This window comes from Podarcis muralis, chromosome 3, assembly GCF_964188315.1.
Source record: "Podarcis muralis chromosome 3, rPodMur119.hap1.1, whole genome shotgun sequence".
Taxonomy (NCBI): domain Eukaryota; kingdom Metazoa; phylum Chordata; class Lepidosauria; order Squamata; family Lacertidae; genus Podarcis; species Podarcis muralis.
Genome location: NC_135657.1, coordinates 70,593,777 through 70,614,920, shown reverse-complemented (window position 1 = coordinate 70,614,920; position 21,144 = coordinate 70,593,777). Strand labels below are relative to the sequence as shown.

At 43.5% G+C, this 21,144-nt stretch overlaps 1 protein-coding gene across 1 annotated transcript; it reads right to left on the bottom strand.

Moving 5' to 3' along the window:
• Positions 1 to 187: 187 nt before the first annotated feature.
• On the bottom strand, positions 188 to 20,698 carry SLC22A16 (solute carrier family 22 member 16). The gene is made up of 8 exons (XM_028723174.2): positions 20,520 to 20,698; positions 8,561 to 9,037; positions 7,000 to 7,117; positions 5,406 to 5,952; positions 2,928 to 3,055; positions 1,561 to 1,670; positions 1,342 to 1,441; positions 188 to 834 (listed from the first exon to the last, which is right to left on the bottom strand). The coding sequence occupies exons 1-8, from the start codon at positions 20,567 to 20,569 to the stop codon at positions 622 to 624; spliced, it is 1,743 nt and encodes a 580-aa protein (XP_028579007.2). The 5' UTR covers positions 20,570 to 20,698; the 3' UTR covers positions 188 to 621.
• Positions 20,699 to 21,144: the final 446 nt, after the last annotated feature.

Below are 21,144 nucleotides of genomic sequence, written 5' to 3'. Positions count from 1 at the left end.
AGAGACATTGCTACAGACAGCTAACAATATTTTGTTTCGGTCACACATAATTCCTTTAACATTCAATGAGCATGCATGCTGTCTATGCAACTTACAAATGTTGACTGTCTCCATTAGAAGCCATGGGCTGGCTTCTCCTTTTAAATGGATGGCATTGCTAAGAAATGAGACAAAAGCTTAGAAAACCTAGATTGGCACATTCCATTTATTAAGAAATCACTACAATTATTTGAGAGTTTTCCTCCTATGTAAACATTGTCTAAATGTCCGAGAATGTAACAATACCAATTCATGATTTGTTGTGGTTGCACTTGGCAATTCAAACAATATTAACAGGGGATTTTGAAATGACAATGAATGCAGCAGGAAATCTGAGAAAGAAGCTAGAGGTGGCTTTTTAAAATCAGTATCAGAAAAGCATATTTCTTTGAATTAGCATTACTCACATCATATGTTAACAAGGTGCTTCAGAACAGCTTCAAAATATGTTCTACAAGCTCTAATTCTTGTCTCCATGATGAGAGGGCAAGAGGGTGTATAGATTACAAGGAACGTGTACTAACCAGTGGATATTGCAAACGAAGGAGCACAATACAGCACATAATAGCTTTTTTAAAAATCTTATCCATCAGTGCCGTGTGCCTCTTGGTTCAGCATCTCAATCTTATCCTGTGCTGCACCATCCTGAGATGCTGGGAGATACTTTTCTGAGCCACTGTCTTTTTTCATATGCTCATTGAGTTCTGCCCATGTATTTGTCAACGGCTTCCCAAGTGTTTCTGGTAGCATCAGAGTTAGCACTCCACTCAGGAAGGCCATGACTCCTACAATCAGCTAAAAGAAAACAGGTCATGTAAGGGAGAGAAGCTAACTGCATGAAAAGCAAAACAAGAGGTTTTATTTACTATTGTTAACAATGACAGATGAAGTTGCAGAGCAACCCAACCCCCCAAGTTGTGCTCAAGGGGGTTGGATAGAGCCCCCCTCCCAGCTCTGCTTGGCTCTGCCATCAGTAGGGGAGCCCTACCACTGAGGAGTGTTGTAATTCAAACCATAGCTTAGCTGTGGATGAGGCAGCAGCAGGATGACAGGGAGGACTGAAATGGCCATGGTTTTAATTTTGAGTACCTACAGGCTTGTAACTTCAAGCTTAGCATTAGTTTGGCTTAGCATCATATGTGAACTGGTCCATTGTGGATATGCTCAAGTCATTTTCAAAGGGGCTGCAGTGCTGATATTTGTTTGTTCCCGGCCTCAACTACTGGCTGTTCTCACACCTGGCCATCTAGTACATTACTGGCATTGTCAAGTTTGATGAAGCTGTTAAAACAAAGCATTTACCTGTGGCATAAAGATCCAAACACTTGACAGGTAAACACAGAAAGGGGCTACCACGCTCCCTACCCGGCACATCATGCTCCCACTGCCCACTGCAAGGGTCCTGAACAGTAAACAAAAAGTCCAATTTCAATTGATACTGTTATAAGCAGAAGACATTTTCACAGAGCAAAGCTGCAGGATACAATTCTAATTCTTAAGGGGTAAAGAGTTTTGCCTTACCGTGCAACTGTTGGATATAGCTCTGCCGTATACAGGTAGATAAGGCCGAATGCAACACCTATTGCAAACTTTCCAGCCATATTTGCTGCAATAACGAGAACACTGTAATCCTGTTAAGAGGAAACATAATTTTATAACAGCATAGGGAGCATGAATTCACTGAGGGTCACTGAGGGACTTATGTTCCAGAACTCAGTTCATAAAAGCCTTGCTATTTTGTGAACATTCAGGAACCCCTACTGCACTGTTCAGACAATGGTTTGGTTTCCTTTACCAAGTAATTAATTCCATCTCTGCACTTAATCACGACTGGACAGTATTTTTTGACTACTATTGTGGGCCCAAAGGCTGCAGTTTCCTTTCTTAAGTTCCATCTAAGCATGTAAACACTCACATTTTGGAAAAGGTTGCTAGATCAGCAAGTTACCAGTTTTACAGATGGAATATTGTCAGTATTTCTGGAATTTATGGCCCATTTCTTTAAGCCATGGCATCAGCTATGATCTACAATTAGTTTCAGTAACAACGCTCTGTGTCAACCCAAGGTCCCATAATTGCTGCAACGTTGACAAGAGCCGCTATTTCCAAATGTGGCCTCATGTAGCCCAAAACTTGCCAAGAGGAGATGGAACGGGGGTGGAACTGGGGCAATATTCTTCCGTAGCATTCTGATGCAGTAATTCAAGCTGGCAGCAATTCAAAAATCTTGGGTGGAATTCAACGTCACACTGTTACAGATGTTCCACCTGTGCACATGTATCTGCTTGCCAGATAAAATGATATCCCATTTTCTTATCCTCTGCTATCCTGGGAGTTTTCTCAGTCCCCAGGAGCCAATTTTGGGGAGTGCACAGGGGAAGGAGAGTGGGGGAACCCTGTTGCACAGGCAGAAACCCCTGCACTGGGCTTCTGCTGGTGGGGTTCATTAGGTGAACCCTGCCCTTAGACTCCATCTGTACTATACATTTAAAGAAGTACCATGAGACTTTCAACAATCATGGGGACCGAAGTTTGTTAAGGATGTTAGAAGACTCCTGTTTTCCCTAACAAAGCTACAATCCCAGAGTTCCCGCGGAAGAGGAATGGACTATTAAACCACTCTGAGAACTGTAGCGCTGTGAGTGGAACAGGCGTCTCCCAACAATCCTCAGCATCTTTAAAAACCACCGTTCCCAGGATTCTTCAAGGAAAGCCAGGACTATTTAAAACGATGTGATACTGCTTTAGCTATATAATGCAGATATGGCTGAAACTGACAGGAAACAACACATGCCCTGAAGAGATCCTCTTGCCTTGCTCAGGATGCTACATTAGTACAAAACCCACAGCATGTTTATATATATCTGATGCAGGTGTGAGTGACTCACCTGAGGTATCACCATGACTAGAGCACAGATCACTGCACTCGAGATGAGGAATGGGATCAAGGTGTTCCTTCGTCCCAGTTTGTCCATTCCTATGCAAGCCAGGACATAGGCAGGAAGCTCCACAGCACCTAGCATCAGATAATTCACATTTTAAAAATGTGTTAGATACATAAAGACGTGGCTAGACTGCTGCTTCCCGTGATTTTTATTTTCTCTCCAGTGTGGCCTTAGCCTGCCCCTCCCCTTATGCCTCAGCCCTCCCGATTTGCAATATGGCGATGGCAACAGGGCGGCCTAGAATACTGCAAGGTACTGAATATGAAATACACTTGCCACTTGGGGAAAATGATCTACAGAAACAAAGGCTGTTACAAAACAACTTTCCCCATGTGCAGTACTATGTCAAAAAGCCGAAATAAAAAAAGAGTTCTTTGCTCTGTGGCACTTTAAAGACTTATTGTGACACAGGCATGCACAGGGTGAAAAGGCCCTTAGGCCTGCCAGTTAACTGGAGTTCATATGACTAACATCCTGACACTAAATATGTTGAAATAATGGGCACAATCCCATCAAACTGAAATACTGTGAAATGTCACTGATAAAAATGGAAGAGATTTAAGTGTATGTTTTAAGTCTCCCACTGAAATCAGCAGCACGGCTCCAATTTGGCTGAACCATGCCTTAAGTGGTCAGCAGCTGATAAATGTCTTCACGATTACAGAAAAATTCACTTTTGTAACAGTATCGATCCACTGGCAATACACTGCTGCTAAACAAAATGGAATACTAGCACCTTATCTTACGCACATCCTCAAAAATGTCAACTGATGATGCTAGTTTGTGAGAAAGAACAGCCCAGCCCCATCCACAGCTTTGGATGCTGTGGCACACAGGCACTTGTGCTGCATACAGCTACAGCAGCCTTTCTAGGCAAGACAAGGGAGGGAGGGCTGGCCACCTCTGTTCCCACAACCCTTCTGGTTCCAAGTGCTACTTCCTGTCTGCCTGCATAAACGTCTGCAACAGCATTAAATGGCCAGAGGACTATTAGGATACTCTCCTAGTGGCTATAGCAGTAGCAGGTGGCATGGTAGGGCAGAGACGCTGACTTGACCTCTTGGCAGGTGAGTCCCTGCTGCTTAAGAAAGGTGAGGTGGTGGGGAGGGCAGCACTGTCAACGCAAAGGCAGAGCCGACCTGGCGCTCCTGCTGCTGCGTTTGCACTGTGCTGCCCTCCCTGCCACGTCAGCTCTTCCCCACCCAGTAAGCAGCTGCAATTCACCTGCCAAGAGATCAGGTAAGCATCTCCACCCCACCAAGTCATCTGCTGCTAGGCTGAAGGCAGACCTGTACCCTGCCAGGCCTGAAGGAAACCCTTGCATGGTACTTCTGCATTGCATAGCAGCTCTTCCACAGTTTTGGTGCTGCTGTAACAATGGCTCCTGGTCAGATGTTGGGGCCAACTCCCGCTGCCAAAATAAGGAGACAAAAATGTTCTCTGGATTCAGCACTGGGAGCCCTGCACTTGGTTCTAGGCTATGTTGTTGCTGCACAGCACAGAAGCATTTGACTCCAAGCATCTGATCATGCAATTTCCAGCAGGTAATCTTATATGTGTAGTGAGGCATCAGTACAGTGCACTGCATGCACAACTCAACATGTGGCACAGAGTACATGTGCATACGCTTGATTTCAGCATTCTTTCCCCTCTTTGTGGATGTGCAAGGATTTGAGGACATGCATACAGAAGTATGCACCTGCATCCTCATAGCACACCAGGTAATGTGTACAGTGGGTGAAGCATGCCTACTTGATTCTCATTTTTTGGCCAGCATTTCTAAACCACATTTGTGTAAACCAGGAGTGGCTAAACTGTAGCCCTTCAGATATTACTGAACTGCAATTCACACGATCCCTGGCCATAGGCCATGCAGGCTGGGGCTACAGGTTAGCCACCACTGCTGTGAACTAACCTTAAGTGAAAGCCAAATAATTCATGCGAATAGTAGCCACTTGAAACCAATCCCATAGTAAGAAATTCTGTAGTGAGAGGCCTAAAGGGACAGAGAAGCTTTGCAGAACAGCCAGAACATTCATACAGGCAGAATATAGCCTAACATGTTTTAAGTTTGACAGTATTATATCTTAGTGAACAACAATGCTCCTTGCACATGTTTCTTTGCATCTCTAAAAGTAAAAAGGCTAGAGACTTGATGAAAGCTGAACATTTAGCTGGAATATCCCTGAGAGGGCCAGGTCCCCATTCCCATAACCACAGCCCTGCTTGAAACATGACAGTATTACCCTGAAAATCATCTGCCTGTGAAATGACCCTCACATTATAATTTGCATGTGTGTATGAACAGGGCCTGAGTTTGGAAGTTCACTGGTGGTGGCGACAATCACTAGACATTTATTTTTTAAAAAGTTGGTTGCATTTCTGTTGCAAGTACAGTAAGTTACATCAAACAATATTTACCTATGAGAAATAGATTTAAATATTCATTGCCTCCAAGGTTCACGGAACTGAGGGAGAACACATAATATCCTAAACTCCCAGTGAACCAAATCAGCCAGACTGTAATGGTCCTTCTTGCAATGTGCCAGTTATGAAACAGATCTAAGATGTTGTGCTTCTTCACGGGAGAAATGTCATTATCACCCGTTCTGCTACTGACTAGATCATCTTGGACGGGACACAGTTCAGAAATTTTACAAGGAGTGCTTACTTTATTCCATCTTGCCATTACATTAATTACTTTTTGTGCTTCTTCGTATCTTCCCTCTGTGAGCAGCCAGAAGGGTGTCTCTGGGAGCATCCAGCAGCACAAGACAAAGGGGAGAGTTGTTACGGAAAGGCATATCTGGTAGACCCACCAGGTGGGGGCCAAGTAGCCTACCAGAGCCACAACCATAATCCCCAGTGCAAAAAACGCATGGACGTGCATGGATGCCCACGTGCGAGCCTTTATGCCAATATATTCAGTCACATACACAAACACTACAACCAGATAGCCACTTGAAACCTGGGAGGTGGGGGAAAAACAGAGAAAGAAAATGGCTTCAGTCTAGTCTCCCTCTACAACAAGAATTAAAAATAGATGGTCATGCTGCAGAGGCTCAGAATTTCAAGAAGTCTGCGATCTGCAATAAAGAGGAAAGCGGTGATCCAAGAACAAACGAAGCAATGGTATTGGATATAAATGTAAGCTATAATCCAGCCAAAAAGGGAGCCAATATGAATTGGATCAGGGTGATCTGGGTTCAGATTTCCCCTCAGCAATGGAAAACTCACTATGGGCTCATCCACACTTCTGTTTGTCCCATGATTACTAGGCCTGAGTCCAAGAGATTTTTCTTTTGTCCCACCGCATTCCCTGGGAAAACCCATGCTTTACTGCTGAATCGGAACAAATGTCAATCAGGTTTTCTGCGGATTGATGTTCATTCCAATTCAGCTGTATTGGAAAGTGGCAGGACAAAAGAAAAGCCTCTCAAACCCAGGCCTAGAAATCAAGGGGCAAACAGAAGTAATCATGCAACAAATGGATGTGTGGATGAGGCCTAAGAAGTCTTGGGACAATCGCTCTCTTTCTCAGCCTAACTTATCTCAACAAAGCTATGCAGGGGGAAAAATAAGATTACCCAAGTTCACTTCCCTGCTTCTTTGAAAGAAATATGGTATATGGCTGTATATAAATAAGAAAACATTCAGTATTTAAGATCTGTTGATCAAATGAGAGAGGTACATGTTTAATGTTTCCACCTTAAATGAATGATATTTCAAAGTGCTTTGCTTTGGCTGGATTGGGCCTACATATATTAAAGGGCAGTCAATATAAAACAAGGTTAGGCAATATGCTCAGAGGCAGCCAGGCAAACTCCTGGAGAAACTTTAGAAGCTCATAGAAGCATTTTTGTGTCACTGAAATCGTACTGAGATCAATCCAAGTGCTCTGGCTTAACTGGTTTAGAGACTGCAGTTAGAATACGCTTTTAGAGGTTTAATAATGAAGAGCCTTCGAAACAGTCATGGAAATTATTTTGTTGGAAAAATCAGCTTGGGTTCTTACCATTGCAAGCAGGAAACGGACAATCACAAAGCTTGTGTAGTCAAATGTGAACGCCACTGCAATGCCAAATATAAATTGGCCAGTGCTGGTGAACCACATGATTGGCCGTCTCCCCATCCTGTGGAACGCAGTAAGAAAACAAGCATAAAAATAAATATTGCAGAAACTGCATCAGAAAAGCATTTCTAACTCTGGGGCTTGCATTACCAGAACAAGAGAGAAAGAAGGAAGCCCCACAAATGCTGTACCTAGCAGTTTATGGCTTACTGCAGATTTTACACTTGTTATTTACTAGATTTTTAGACTTGATATTTCTGTAATAGATTTTTATTAATCTCTTTTTAAAAACAAAATTATCTTCATTTCATCAACTCAAAATGAGCTTCAAAGCTCATTTTCAGAGATTGCATTTTAGCTAATGGCTTTTTAAAGGGCAGCTGCTATTACTTTATCTTTGGATGGAGTAACTGTATAGAGCATGAGGGCAACATCCTGTCATAAGCAAACTTCCAGGGGCCAGAGGCAAAAGTAGGTGGAGCAACAGATGTGACTCTTGCCTTTGTGCAGTAGGCTACATTCCTTCCTTGCAAAATAAAAAATCTACAGACACACACCTCCAGCCAGCCAAAGCTACACACTTCTATGTCCTATTGAGTTCAGCATGAGAGAATGCTTAATTTAACTCCCACTTAAGTTTAAGAATTTTTTTTAAATGCTTGACTTTGGCTAGAAGTTTAAGTGTTCTGAGGTCACAGGCAGACTACATACTTTTAACTATGGAAAGGCAGCGTACAAATGAAATGATGATGATGATGATGATGATGATGATGATGATACAAGCCTCGTTGCTTGCTGCCCATTCTCAGCATTCTGTAGGGCCATCTGAAGTCCACCTACAGTGATGCTAAGGGGCTGGAGTATGTCTGCATTATATTGTGTGTTGCATTTCCTCAACAAGGATACTGAAGTGTGTGGTGGAGTTACTGTAATTTCTCTAGCCTACGTGGCAGCTGCATTCCACCTACATCTTAGGTTCCCTTAGGCTACAATTCTGAGTACACATGAATAGGATTACCTTTCCATTTTTTATGCTCAAAATACATTTCCATGGATAACACATAAGCAGGGCCTCCCTCCCAAGTTAATAAAAGTGATCCAAAAAATGCAGTGGAGCTATGTGCCTCTGGCTGAGTAACTACTTTTCTTGTCTTTTGACTAGGGCATCAGAGAGGGTGGAAAGAGAACAGGACACCAACATTGCTTGAGCTTGCAAGTCACCTACATTTCCTCTTGAAAATACTCAGTTAACATGCCTTGTTCAAGCTCAGCCTCTGACTGTTAACTTGATTGAATAGGAATTTTATTCTACATCTCTCAGCTCTGTGCTTTCTACTGCAAGCAGAAACTTGCTTGAGAAATCTAGAATGATATATTTTGATGGCATCCTTCTGCGCTCTCCTGTTGCGTCTAACAAACCAAACCGTGTCAGGAGGGCTTTTTTTTTTTTTTGGTGGATGGGGATTTGAACCCAAGTCACCAAGCTAGTTCAGTACTACTGTACCTGTCAGCAATATCTCCAAAGATCACAGCTCCAAAAAGGACTCCCAACATGAATGTGGGCTGTGTGAGTTTTGCAAGCCATTCCCGCTGACAGACCAAATCCCACTCTGTCACGATGGTGCTCTGCCATTTGGTCTGGTCATAGATGAATCCATCAGTGCATGGAACATCCGTCTTGTTACCACTGTATTCGTAAGTAAAATTTGAAGTGTCCTCTCGTTTGGACCTGCTGCACTGATTAAGTTCCCAAACATCTCCATTTTCCAGCTGGACCAAGATGTAGTGTTGTGCTGATGTCCAGAGTGCCCAGGCATCCTCTATTCTTGAAGTAGATGAATTACAAATCAGAACACTACTCACGTTTCCAGGGACACTGCATATGAACTTTGGTGTAACAGCCAAGAAGACAGAAGCTAAGTAGTGGATGCCACAAGAAATAGATTGAAAAACAGATGCAAAATAAACCCATGCCTGATATCTGAAAAGGAAAACAAATAATTAATTATCATTATATTCACCATTCTTTGAAATATATATCCTGATGTTATAAAAAGGGTTGCATTTTTAAACTCAAAGAAATGGTTTTAAAAACTCAACTTTGTCCCAGTGAATTGATAGAAGAAAACACAGTTCTATTAAGATAAACAATATGCACATGGATCTGGTTTGTCTTGTGTAAGGAACATAGACACAGGATCGGGGTCCAAAGTGTTTTGCAATCTGCAGTTGAAGGATTAAAATCTACATTTTAGTGAGACAACTGGCAAAAATGACACCGATTTTAGCCAATCCAGTTTATAGACCATAAATAAATCTTGTCCTTTTTGCATATTTGGATTTCAAAATGGCTTTCTGCTGTTTCTATATTAACAACAGGTCAGGGGTGGGGATGGATGAAAATCAACCTGGGGCGTCAACATGGAAAAAACCTTAATCCCGGAAATTGCACAATCTGAGGCGGGGAAGGAGCGTCTCTCCAAGAAGTTCCCCTTTCTTGAGAATGGTCTCCACAGATGGAATAAAGGATTCAGCACACACTTACTGTGGTATGAGGTGGAATCTACACACATATAAAACCCATTTTGAAAATGCTTTTTTTAAAGCTTTTTTTTAAAAAAATACATTGAATTTTCCATAAGGCTCACCATCACCATCTAGTGTCACATTGTATATTGCACTTAAAACACACTTAAAATCTTTTATTTGCAGCTGTATAGCTGAGTCCAGAGTTACAGCCCAGTTTCAAGGAACAGCACCTCACCTTTGCTTTAGGCTGTTCTTTATATTACCTTTTTCTGAGCATTTCCAGTGCTAGCACTTTAGTTACTATCGTTTGTTGACTGACTGTGACATGTCTAATTATTGTTATGACTATTTTTTCTGTTACCTATAGATTTCTTTCACTAGTCAAAAACAGTAAGCTTACTGAAATGCATCTTAGGCAACAACCTTGGATGAGTATATACTTTTATAAAAGAAGGCATTTATTTTGTTGAGAGACATCTATCCCCACTTTGATTATTTTTCCTAACCGTTGGTCTTGATTTTTTTCTTATATTTTCTGCCCTGTAGAACCATATTCATCTTTTTTTTGGGGGGGGGGTATGTGTAAAGTTCCTTATGCAAGTTTTATTCCACTGACTTTCCATATATCATGCATACAGCTCTCATCAAAACAAATAAATACAAATTTGCTTTCATCAAGAGTCCTTATATCAGTATGGTATCTCAACATTTATAACTTACTAGCATGAATAACTAGGTAATTTACCTATTCCCCAAACCCAGCAAGTCTTGTACACAACACCCTCAACATACCAGGCCTACTGTGAGTGCAAAGGATGAAGAGCTTCTGTTCACAAACCCAAATTACTGCCAACATCGGGCAAAAGCCACACAAAGGTATTCCAAAACTGGCTTCATGTCCATTTATTGCAACACTTCCAAAAGGGAAGTCGAGAGAAACTCGACTTATGGAAACCAGAAGCACACAGGACCCGAGCTGAAGCAGGGCTCTGAATGAAATGTACTGAAGAAATTGTATGTGAAGGAGCACTGAGGGAAATCTTCATTTATCACTGCCACCCAGTGTCACAGCTGAAACAAAGATGCAGAGAAGCAATGGCTGGAGGAGTGGTAGGAACAGGAAAGACCCTTCTGGCCTATCTTCAAATCCAGAAGTTAGCCACAGTGCCTATGGGGCCTCCCAGAAGCAACCTCATCCCACATTATTCTGGAGGCCTCAAACTCTCCAGAGAGGCTTTATGAGATGGGGGTGGGGATGAGAACAGAAAACTTTCCTTCCATGACCTTCCTCAAGTTAGCTAATCTTAGGCTCTAAACCTGTGGCTGGATCTCCCAAAATAAATGAACGACAGGTTATTGAAGAAATTTCAGAAATAACAGCAAAACAACCCCAATAAAAATGCCCATCGATCAATAAAACCATTACAGACTAAAGTATATGGGGCAAGAAAAGGAGAAGTGCAAAAATACCATAGCAAGATGTTGCATTTCCCCTTCTAATCTGGAAACCTCAGAGCATCCCACAGGATTTATGGCACCAAAATTATTTTGGTACTTTTCCTGTCCTTCCAAATACCTTCACTAGGAAACTGCTTATTCACAGACAAAAAGGCAACTGTTGGGCAGCACGCATCTGAGGGGTGTGTTCAGGGGGAGGAGAGTCCCAGTAATAATGCCACAAGTGATACCTACTGTGTTCAACAACTTTAAGAAGAAGGCACTTCTTTCCACAAGCCAACAACCAAGTATAAATAGCTGGACATTTCTTCTTTTGGGTTACAGAACTGCCAGAAATGTATGGAAAGTTTGCAAGGCTACACAGCCCAAACTTTCCACAACACTTGCTGCTTTGTGCACTACTGGATGTCATGAAAGGACAATTCCAGTCCCCTCCCGAGGTGCTTTCAGAAATGTGTAAAGAAGTGTGTCAACAACAAACCTATTTGAGATGACTGTGCAGAGCAATCATTTGTGGAATGGATCTGCGGTGCTCTAGTATTTACCATCCCGTTAGGACAGGAGTGGGCAAACTTTGGCTCAGGAACTGAATGCAACCCTCCCGGTCTCCCTGTTTGGCCATCAGAACTCTGTCTAGGCTACACCCCATCTCCCGTCCTGCCCCACACCCTCCTTGAGTGTTTTTGCCTGGCTGGAATGTGTCCTTGAGCCCTGATCACGCCTTTGGTTAGAGGATAGAGAGGGGTGTGTGAGTGCATATAGAAACTAGCCTACTGAAACAAAGATAAAATGTGCATTCGTCACTCTGACCCCTTTGCCTCTGACCCCATTCACTTCCATCATGTGGCCCCCAGAAGGTTGCCCAGAAAGAAAAGCTTTAAAAAAAATGGTTCCCCTGTACTGAGCTGGCTCCTATACCACATGAATAAATTAATCCTCAAAATACATGAAGCCAGGAAAGTCATAGAATAGTGTGGACTTTGTGCAAAGCAAAAAAACAAAAGTAAAAGTCAACAAACTCCATTATGTATCTCATTTATAAGCACATTTTCTGAGGCCAAACACAGCAAGTAAGAGCTTAAAATGTCACTAAAAGGCACACATTTCACTGGGAATGAAGTGCCTTACGTAATCTCGTCAAAGTACATAATGAATGCTGTGCCCACTGAGCATGCTCAAGCCTCACTGGGCTGTTTTGGGTACACTCCACTCCATTCTGGTGTTTTACAGTGGGGTTGGACACATTTGTACTCAATTCCAGCTACAGTGGTACCTCGGGTTAAGTACTTAATTCGTTCCAGAGGTCCGTACTTAACCTGAAACTTTTCTTAACCTGAAGCACCACTTTAGCTAATGGGGCCTCCTGCTGCCGCTGCGCCGCCAGAGCACAATTTCTGTTCTCATCCTGAAGCAAAGTTCTTAACCTGAAGCACTATTTCTGGGTTAGTGGAGTATGTAACCTGAAGCGTATGTAACCTGAAGCGTATGTAACCCGAGGTACCACTGTACATGAAAAATACTACATTTCTGCACCGATTCCTACGGGCAGCTCTCACTTCCATCCTTGAGTATATTTAAAAACAGCTTATCCAAATACAAAATTTTTCTTTTTCCTTTTTGTAGCTACCGTTTTAAAATATCAGAATCTCCCTTCCTCCATCCTCCTTTACCAGTCACTTCATTCCACTCCCATCCCATTTTCCGATTTCCCCCTCTCTTGTGTCAGTCAGCATTCCGTGGCCAAGCATTTTGGATTATTTTGTGGGACTTCCTGTAGCTTAGAGATATTTTTTGTACCTCTGCAAACCTTGGGGCTATCCTGGGTCTGTCAATATCACCCCCTTGTGTATGGATGGTCCCATTTTGGGTACGTATGTGTGAGCACACGAGTGTCTGTGTAGGCAAACACTGAAACTAAGCTTAGTAAAAGCATGTCGGATATCCTATAAATATGTCATAACAGACCAGTCAGCCAAGGCCTAATTGTCCCTTTTTGTTACCTGTATTTTTCATTTTTGGTATAGACCCATAAGGATTCCCTGGGTTGCAAATAAAGCCTTAGGCAGTCACTTGAACAGAGGCCACCTGCTATAATTACAATGAATCTGTCAGCACTGAACATGCCTCTTGACCTCACAAATACATTATGAACCCCACAGAAGGGGAAAAAAATGTTTGGGTTAAGCGGACGGAGGTTCAGATTTAGAGTGAAGCCATTGCAAGTTGACATATAGGGTGAAGGAAGCAACCCCACTCTTTCTCCCCCTCCAGCTTCCTGCATTACCAGTGCTGCTCTTCCTTTAAAAAAAAAAAAAACACATGGGGGCACCTTACATACAGTACATAGATTAGTTCCTTGTATGTTCAGTTAGCCCTTCGTATCCCACTTTTAAATGTCCTGGTGAGACGTTTCCCAAACAAGAACAATCTGCTTCTGTCCATTAAAACCTAGTTCTGCCTTTCCCTTCCTTAAATCCTTAAAAAACACACACAACCATTTAATAACAAACAGGTACAGAGGAGCAAATTACAGTGGTACCTCGCAAGACGAATGCCTCGCAAGACAAAAAACTCGCTAGACGAAAGGGTTTTTTGTTTTTTGAGCTGCTTCGCAAGACGATTTTCCCTATGGGCTTGCTTCGCAAGACGGAAACGTCTTGCAAGTTTGTTTCCTTTTTCTTAACACCGTTAATACAGTTGCGACTTGACTTCGAGGAGCAACTCATAGAACGTGGTGTGGTAGCCTTTTTTGAGGTTTTTAAAGACTTTGGTGATTTTTGAAGCTTTTCCAAAACTTTCCCGACACCGTGCTTCGCAAGACGAAAAAAATCGCAAGACGACAAAACTCGCGGAACGAATTAATTTCGTCTTGCGAGGCACCACTGTACATTTTTGTATCTCATTACTGGATATGCTTTATTTTTGTTAATTTCTAATCTTCAAAGGCTCTTCAGCATAGTACTTCCATCCATCAATTATGATGCATGTTTAATGGGATTTAGTTCATTGGTTTGTCTATTTATGCGAGTTATGAAGCAATACCAGTGTTCAATAAAATAATATGTTGTGGTAGTGCCAAGCAAAACCCAAAGGATGATATCCAACATTGGGCATATTTGAAACGGACCCACTGAGACCAACGGAGTTGCAGAACCTAAGTCAATTTCAGAGGCTCTGCTCTATGACTTTGTTGGATATCACCCTAAGTTTCTGCTAACTACACACTATAATTGAGACATCCACAATATAATATAATTGTCTGAATATTGTCTATATTAGGCCTATTTCTGTATTTGCACTTGAGTTCTTCTTTTCTCCACAGGTTGTTGGGCTTCTCAAATACCAGTGAAATCTAGAACACACTGAACCCTAGAGCAACTTAAGACAGTTAACAGGATACGTTAATATACCGTGAACAATATCTCTACATGCGTTCAGGTTTTCTTGCTTTTAACAGACTGCTCCTCAGGGTTTGCTGGAACTGATCAAAATTCTGCACATAACGTCTGGATTATTTACCAGTCAGTCACAGAACAGAATTTGCCCAAGGCATTGTGGTGCTTTTGTATTATGATACAGGTGCACTTTGCAGCATTACTGAGACAAGACTTCACTTGCACATCGAACAAAATATTTTAATAATTCAAGCAGTTGCCCACCCATGGAATTATAAACAACTGTGTGAGTCCCAAGGCTGTCTTCTTTGGTTTATAAGCAAGGCGTGCCCTCCTGCAACTAAAAGAAAAACGTGCAGAGATTTAATTTATACGCCTTTTTCTAAGAAAGGTACAAGAAACCACCAAGATAGTTACTTGGAACTAGAGGTGAAATTAATCACATCTTTGAATTCCCTGCTTGGTGTTCTCGTCTTTTTAAACCTAACTGCAGCAGTGGGGCTGAGGGCATGGTGTTGAAGGAATGTTGTGCTTTCGCCCATCTTTACTTTCATACCATTTTCCATTTTCACCCCTTTGCTGCTTTTTACCCCTGATGTTTCTATTGCATACAGAAAGGAGGATGTCTACAGGGGAAAGAGTTTCTAGAAACCTACAGTCCAGCAAATAAAAGTCAACCGCAGGTATGGGAAACCTGTGATGCTCCAGATATTGCTGGATTGCAGATCCATAAGGGGTGTATGGGGCACCAGAGGAGGGGCAGCACCTTTGGTGGGAGCACATCATGCTCCTTCTGGGATAGTTTGTCCATCTTTGGTCCCCACCCTATGCTCAGCTCCCCGATATTTTATTCCTGTTGGCACTCCTTCTTTGGTGCTGCTTATGCAGCGGTTTGACTCCACCCCCAGAGGTGCACTCCATTGTCTCTTGAGACAGATGGGTGCCAACAATAGCTCCAATCTTCCCTGGCCATTGGCTTATGGAAGTTGTAGACCAACATCACCTGGCGGCCCACAGGTTGCCCATTAGTTCATAGTCAAGCAAATGAATAACATGTAACCCACACTGGTAATGTGCATCAAATCACCAGTTCCCTCCAGGCTTTATGTACTTACTACAACATAATGTTGCACTGTGCTCTTGACCTTTTAGCCAAGAAGTTGTCATGGTGTTGGTTGTAATAAAACGCAGTGCAAGGCAATAGTGGCCATGAGCACACTGCTGTATTGTCGCTTCAGGTGTTGGGCTAGGATGGAGGCACCCAAAGCAGTCCATTGGGGCACAGAAAAGGGGGGAAGTGACAGCAGAAGTATCAGTGGAGGGGAAGAACAACAGAACGGACAAACAGCAGGTTTTGGACAAGCAGTCCCCATGTGTTCTTCCAGGCTATACAAACGTTTCTCTCTTATAATGGCTCTAGTGTTCAGCATTAGCCCTTGAATGCCCTGTCAAGAATTCATTTCAATAACTGTCTTGTTATTCATCAGCGGACTCCAATCTAGAGATAAGCTCCAATTAAATGCCAATTACACATGCATAATTGGCCAATTACTGTATTTGCCCAGTTACTTGTAGAGAGAAAAAAGCTCACACTGATGTATATTAAGCCTTCCTCTTTATTATTCCCATATAATTTACTATACTTGATTTTCCATGTATGTAATACAAAGCACAACTTCCACCACTGCAGAAAATAAATAGGTGATGACTTAAATGGAATATACTGACCAATTCCCAGCCCATTTTCAAGGAAAAGCAGGTTGAAAGCAGAAAGTTGTGTAAATAATACCCTTTTCATCTCCTACCTACCCTAATGATCCTAAAAAGGAAATAACATATTGTTAACGTATTTTTAACTTTTAAAAAAGTTATATTAATAGCAAAACATTCATTGGTTCATCATTTGCTGGTGAGGATAACCAACATAGAAAGTGGCTTGGTGAAGCAAGGGTTCCCTTCTGCTCCTGGAGCAGTTGGTTATATGAAATTCAGAACCTTATATAAAACTCTGCTATCGGAGTAACACTCGTGAAGATTTATGCTCTTCGGTAAACAAGAATGGGGTGTGGAGAATTGCAGGTTTTAGTTTCATAGTTTTAACAGGTAAATCTTAGAAGCAACAAGCTTAACATTCCAAGAGGGGTAACAAAGTGCCTTGTTAGCAAACATTTGATTGCTTATGAAGGGTCAAAGATACTAACCCTAAAAAGCAAATGACTGAAGATGCATAAAAAACATACTCAAAGCAGCTATAAAGCAGTCAGTTTCTATAAACAGTAGTTCTTAAGAATGCTGCTTCAGGACCTGATCGAGCCCTCAAACTCTAACTGTACTCAGCTTGAACCACCCTTGTAGTTATGCGTTAACATGTCATTCTGTAATAAAACTGTGGACTCAGCTACATTAGTCAAAAAACAGTTTTAATTGCATTATAAACATGCAACACCAGATGGAGCTGTAGAGCACAAAACTTTTCTATGCGATTTTACATAGCGTTTTTTTTTACTTTTGTTACAACGATTTAATTTATGACTTATTTATAGCTTTTTTCCTGTGTGTAGATCCACCCAGTGATTCTGGTTTTGGATATGTGTGCGTGATATATGCACATATACACAGAATGCAAACTGAAGGTGAGTGTAGGAGGGCCTACATGCGTATGGTTCAATGTCTGCATTTCCTGGACTTTCCTGCTTTCATGAGAAAGTAGTCTGTTTCAAATTATTGGAAGAGGAGCCATAGCTTGTTGGTATAGCACAGGGGTCTGCAACCCGCGGCTCCAGAGCCGCATGTGGCTCTTTTACACCTTTGCCGCGGCTCCGGGGCGGATACTAGCGAGGGGAGGAGGCGCATTGTGCGCCCCGACACTCCCCACTGTGGCGGGCGCTGTACTGGCTGTGACGTCGCATGGGGGCGGTGCGTGCATTACGATCCTGTATATATAGCATTAAGGTAAGAAACAATATATGCAGTGTTATATTTGTTTTAAATGTCGCAATGGTTTTGCGGCTCCCAGTTGTTTTTTCTTCGGAAACGGGTCCAAGTGGCTCTTTTTGTCTTAAAGGTTGCAGACCCCTGGTATAGCACATCCTTTGCATATAGAACACCCTAAGATCAACCACTGGCATCTACAGGTTAAAAGGTATCCGGAAGCAACACTGGTGTGAGCTATTGTAGGCATAGGGCAGTATATGAATTCAATAGATAATAATAATGTTGGAAAGCCACTACTCATCAGACACCTCTGGGTTAGACAAACCAATGTTCTGGCTCACTATAAGCCAGATCCATACATATTCATAATAACAGTATCTATGTAGAAGCTTTATGCAGTTATCTGTGATGGGATGCAGGCTCCCAATGAGGAACTCAGAACTGTTTTGCTTCTCCCCTATCTTTTTTGCTGTTGTGCCGCACTGTGGTAAGCCAAGGTTTGGCTTAGCATGCAATCAGAACATGGGCTCATGGTTAAGCTCTCTCCAGACTAACCAAGAGCCAAGGTTTGGCTTAGCACAATGAGGTCACTGTATCATCCAGTGAAATATCAAATCTGACATGGACAACACATGCTCTGGAAGCCTCCCAGAGTGGCTGGAGTAATCCAGTCAGATGGACAGCTTATAAATAATAAATTATTATTATTATAATTTATCATACCTGTGCTGAGGGCAGAAGAACAGAGTACCCCTACACCTCTACACACAAGGGAGAAGGTGCTTTGAGAAGTGAAATTCCAGATGCAGTGTTACAAGATCTTGTTTCCTTTGGATAATATTTATTTATTTTCTTGCTGGCTTAGTTTGAGATAAACCCTACTGGAAGTACCATAACAATAACGGGCAGCAGATATTCAGATATCTCCCTCCCAATGCTGCACCTAGTTTACACTAACTCCCTGTCTCTTGCTGTTTACATATCACTGCTTAATCTGGATCTAGCGCACAGCCACCACTGGGTTTTGAATCCATATGCACTTCGCGCACTATACAAAGCGATCCTGTATCCTTGCGAAATACTGCCATTTGATACATTTTACCTCAAACCAGCTACAATCCAAAAGAAAAACTGTTCATTTGAGAGAGCCATTGTGCATGCACAGATGACAGCTTCATGAATAGGAGCTGGGTGTGCATGCAGGTGTAGGGAAACCAAACAGATAAATGCACAGACATCCCAATCCCCTCTGCTGTTTACAATAGCAAGGGGGAAGCAATCTCATTAACTCCAAAATATGGGCTCTCTCACACACCCCTCCCTGCTGAGTTCTATTCCCCAACGCTAGACTGCCCATTCAACATTCTTTTTTAATAAAACCCTGGATTACTCATTCACAGTGACTAAGCTGGCCAGACTACAACAATATGTGCTTAATAAATAAACTACCAAGAAAGCTGTACACCAGATTTCTCCCTCTAAAAGCAAAAAGTACCGTATGTAGAGAGAGAAATAAACTTAATAGGAACTGAACCCACAGGTGCAAAGAAACATAGAATCATAGTCCAATGCAGGAATCTCATCGAAAATATACATGACAGGTGGCTACTGAAGCTCTGCTTAAAGACCTCCAAGGAATGAGAGTCCACCACCTCTCGAGGGAGACTGTTCCACTGTCAAACAGCTCTTACTGACAGAAAGCTACTCCTGATGTTTAGTCAGAATCTCCTTTGCTGCTGCATCACACTGTTGACTCATGTTAACCTTGTGGTCTACTAAGACACCAAGATCCTTTTCACGTGTACTACTGGCAAGCTGCCCTGCAGGACATATTCAGGAGAAGAAAAGGCTAAGGAGTAAACCCTACACAAATTAGGAGTGGTGTCCCTAAGATGGTTGGATTGGGCCTTGTACTCCTCCTGCAGCCAAGCTGGCACCAAATGTTTTGCTCTGCCCTCCTCTGGACCACATCAGCGAGGCAGAGAGTAAGGACTTGTCATCTGGGCAGCCCAGGACCTCCATACACACTGCCCAGGTTTGCGCCCCAGTGAGTTTACTTTGGTGCTGCTAAAATAGCCAAAACAATGTGGGAGGTAGCAGTTACTGTGCAGTCACTGTGGGCCCTGTGATTCTCCAGCGGTTTGACTTCGCCCCCAGAGGCGCACTCCATTGTCTCTTCAGACAGACAGATGCTAACAGCTGGCAAGCCAGGTGCCCCCCATCTTATATTTGTGCAGCTGGTTCTTCCTGCCTAAGTGTAGAGATAATTTCCTAGAGGTGAGAGCATACTCAAAGAACCCCAAGACACAGGTTTGCCAAGCCCCTCCTGCTATAAGCAGCTCCCAATGTGTTTTGCACACACAGGGCAGGAAGAAAACCTCCACAACCCCCTTCAAACAGCATATTCCATCCCCATGTGGGAATGGGAGCCAAGGCTCACTTGGACCCTACCCACAGAGCTCATGCCACATAAATGACAGTTTTTTTGGAGCATGTGCAAAATAATCACTACCAGACCTCTGGGATAAAGGGGGAAATTTCCGTAATTTAGGGAACTTCCTCTTTTTAGTCGTTTGTCCAAAAGATCTTTCACCTCATATATATAGTACATATACTCCCTTAAGGGTTCCTACACCGGTATTTTAAAAGCAGGGGCTTTTATTAGCCTCTAAGCCCCCAAACGCTGCATTAACGTGCTGTAGTGAATCGAGCTGGGAAGACACCGGGGTTCAAATCCCCATTCATCCCTGAAGCTCATTGGGTGACCTTGGGGACAGCCACCATCTCTCCGCCTAGCCTACTTCGCGAGGTTGTTGTGCGAGGATAAGCGGCGAGCGGGAGAAGAGAAGCGCGCTCTCTGCTTCCCGCTTTTTGGAGGGAGGGCGAGAGTCAAAACTGGCAGCAAGCCTTCACTGGAAGTGGCCAACCTTCGCTCCCCCGCGGTGGACACGTGTCTCCCTCCCGTACCCCTGGCGGGCGCCCGAGTCAAAGAAGCTCTCCGCTTCTCCCGCGCCTCGCCACCCCCACCTTCGCCCCTGCCTAGCTAGGGAGCGGAGGGCCAGACCGGAGACCCACAGCGCCTCCAACTCTCCAACCCCACTCCCCCTCTGCCGCTGCTGCCTCCCTCTCGGCGCTCCAGCCTGTTACCTGCCGAAGTGTCCCAGGGAGTCAAAGAGGAGCTCGAAGTTGCGAGCCATGGCGCGGGCGCTCGGCGGTGTGCGGGGCCGGCCAGAGTCCCATCTCAGCCTCTCCCCTCCCTGCCCCGCAGAGCCCGCCTGCTGGGAAGGGGCGGCTCCTTCACCCGCCTGTCCAACAGACGGACCCTTCAGGCCGGTGAAGGGCCGCGCTGTAACCCCTCCCCTGGCGCCAGGGCGGTCAGCTCCCCCGGCCGCGCGCGCTCCTTTCCCGCCCGGTGCAGGCTTCCCTGCCTCCAGGCTCCTGGCCCCTTCCGCCCTGGCCGGGCGCCGCTCAGCTCCTCTAGCAGCGCCAGGGTACACCTGAGCCCTTTCAGCGCGCTTAAAGTCCCGTTTAAAGTCGAATTCCCTGGCCAAATTTCCTAGGATATGGTGGTTTTCTTCTTGTGGCCCTTCGCCTTTTGTGGGCTTCCAGTCGGGGCGTATGGTTGCCCACTGTGAGAACAAGTATGCTCGACTAGATTATTTTTATTTATTTGCTTTCACATTCGCACCCCACTTTTCCTGCAAGCTCAAGGTGGCGTCCATCGTTTTCTACTCCCCACCCCCTACTCCGCGAGTTTTTCTCCTCAGAACAA

What these genes read in the sequence shown, in the direction of transcription:
- SLC22A16 (XM_028723174.2), bottom strand. Translation starts at nt 20,569, where the DNA reads ATGGCTCGCAACTTCGAGCTCCTCTTTGACTCCCTGGGACACTTCGGC. An exon ending in TCCGTTTCCTGCTTGCAATG is followed by an intron (nt 5,953 to 6,999) that starts GTAAGAACCCAA and finishes CCCACCTCCCAG; the next exon opens with GTTTCAAGTGGCTATCTGGT. An exon ending in TTTAAATCTATTTCTCATAG is followed by an intron (nt 3,056 to 5,405) that starts GTAAATATTGTT and finishes ATCTGATGCTAG; the next exon opens with GTGCTGTGGAGCTTCCTGCC.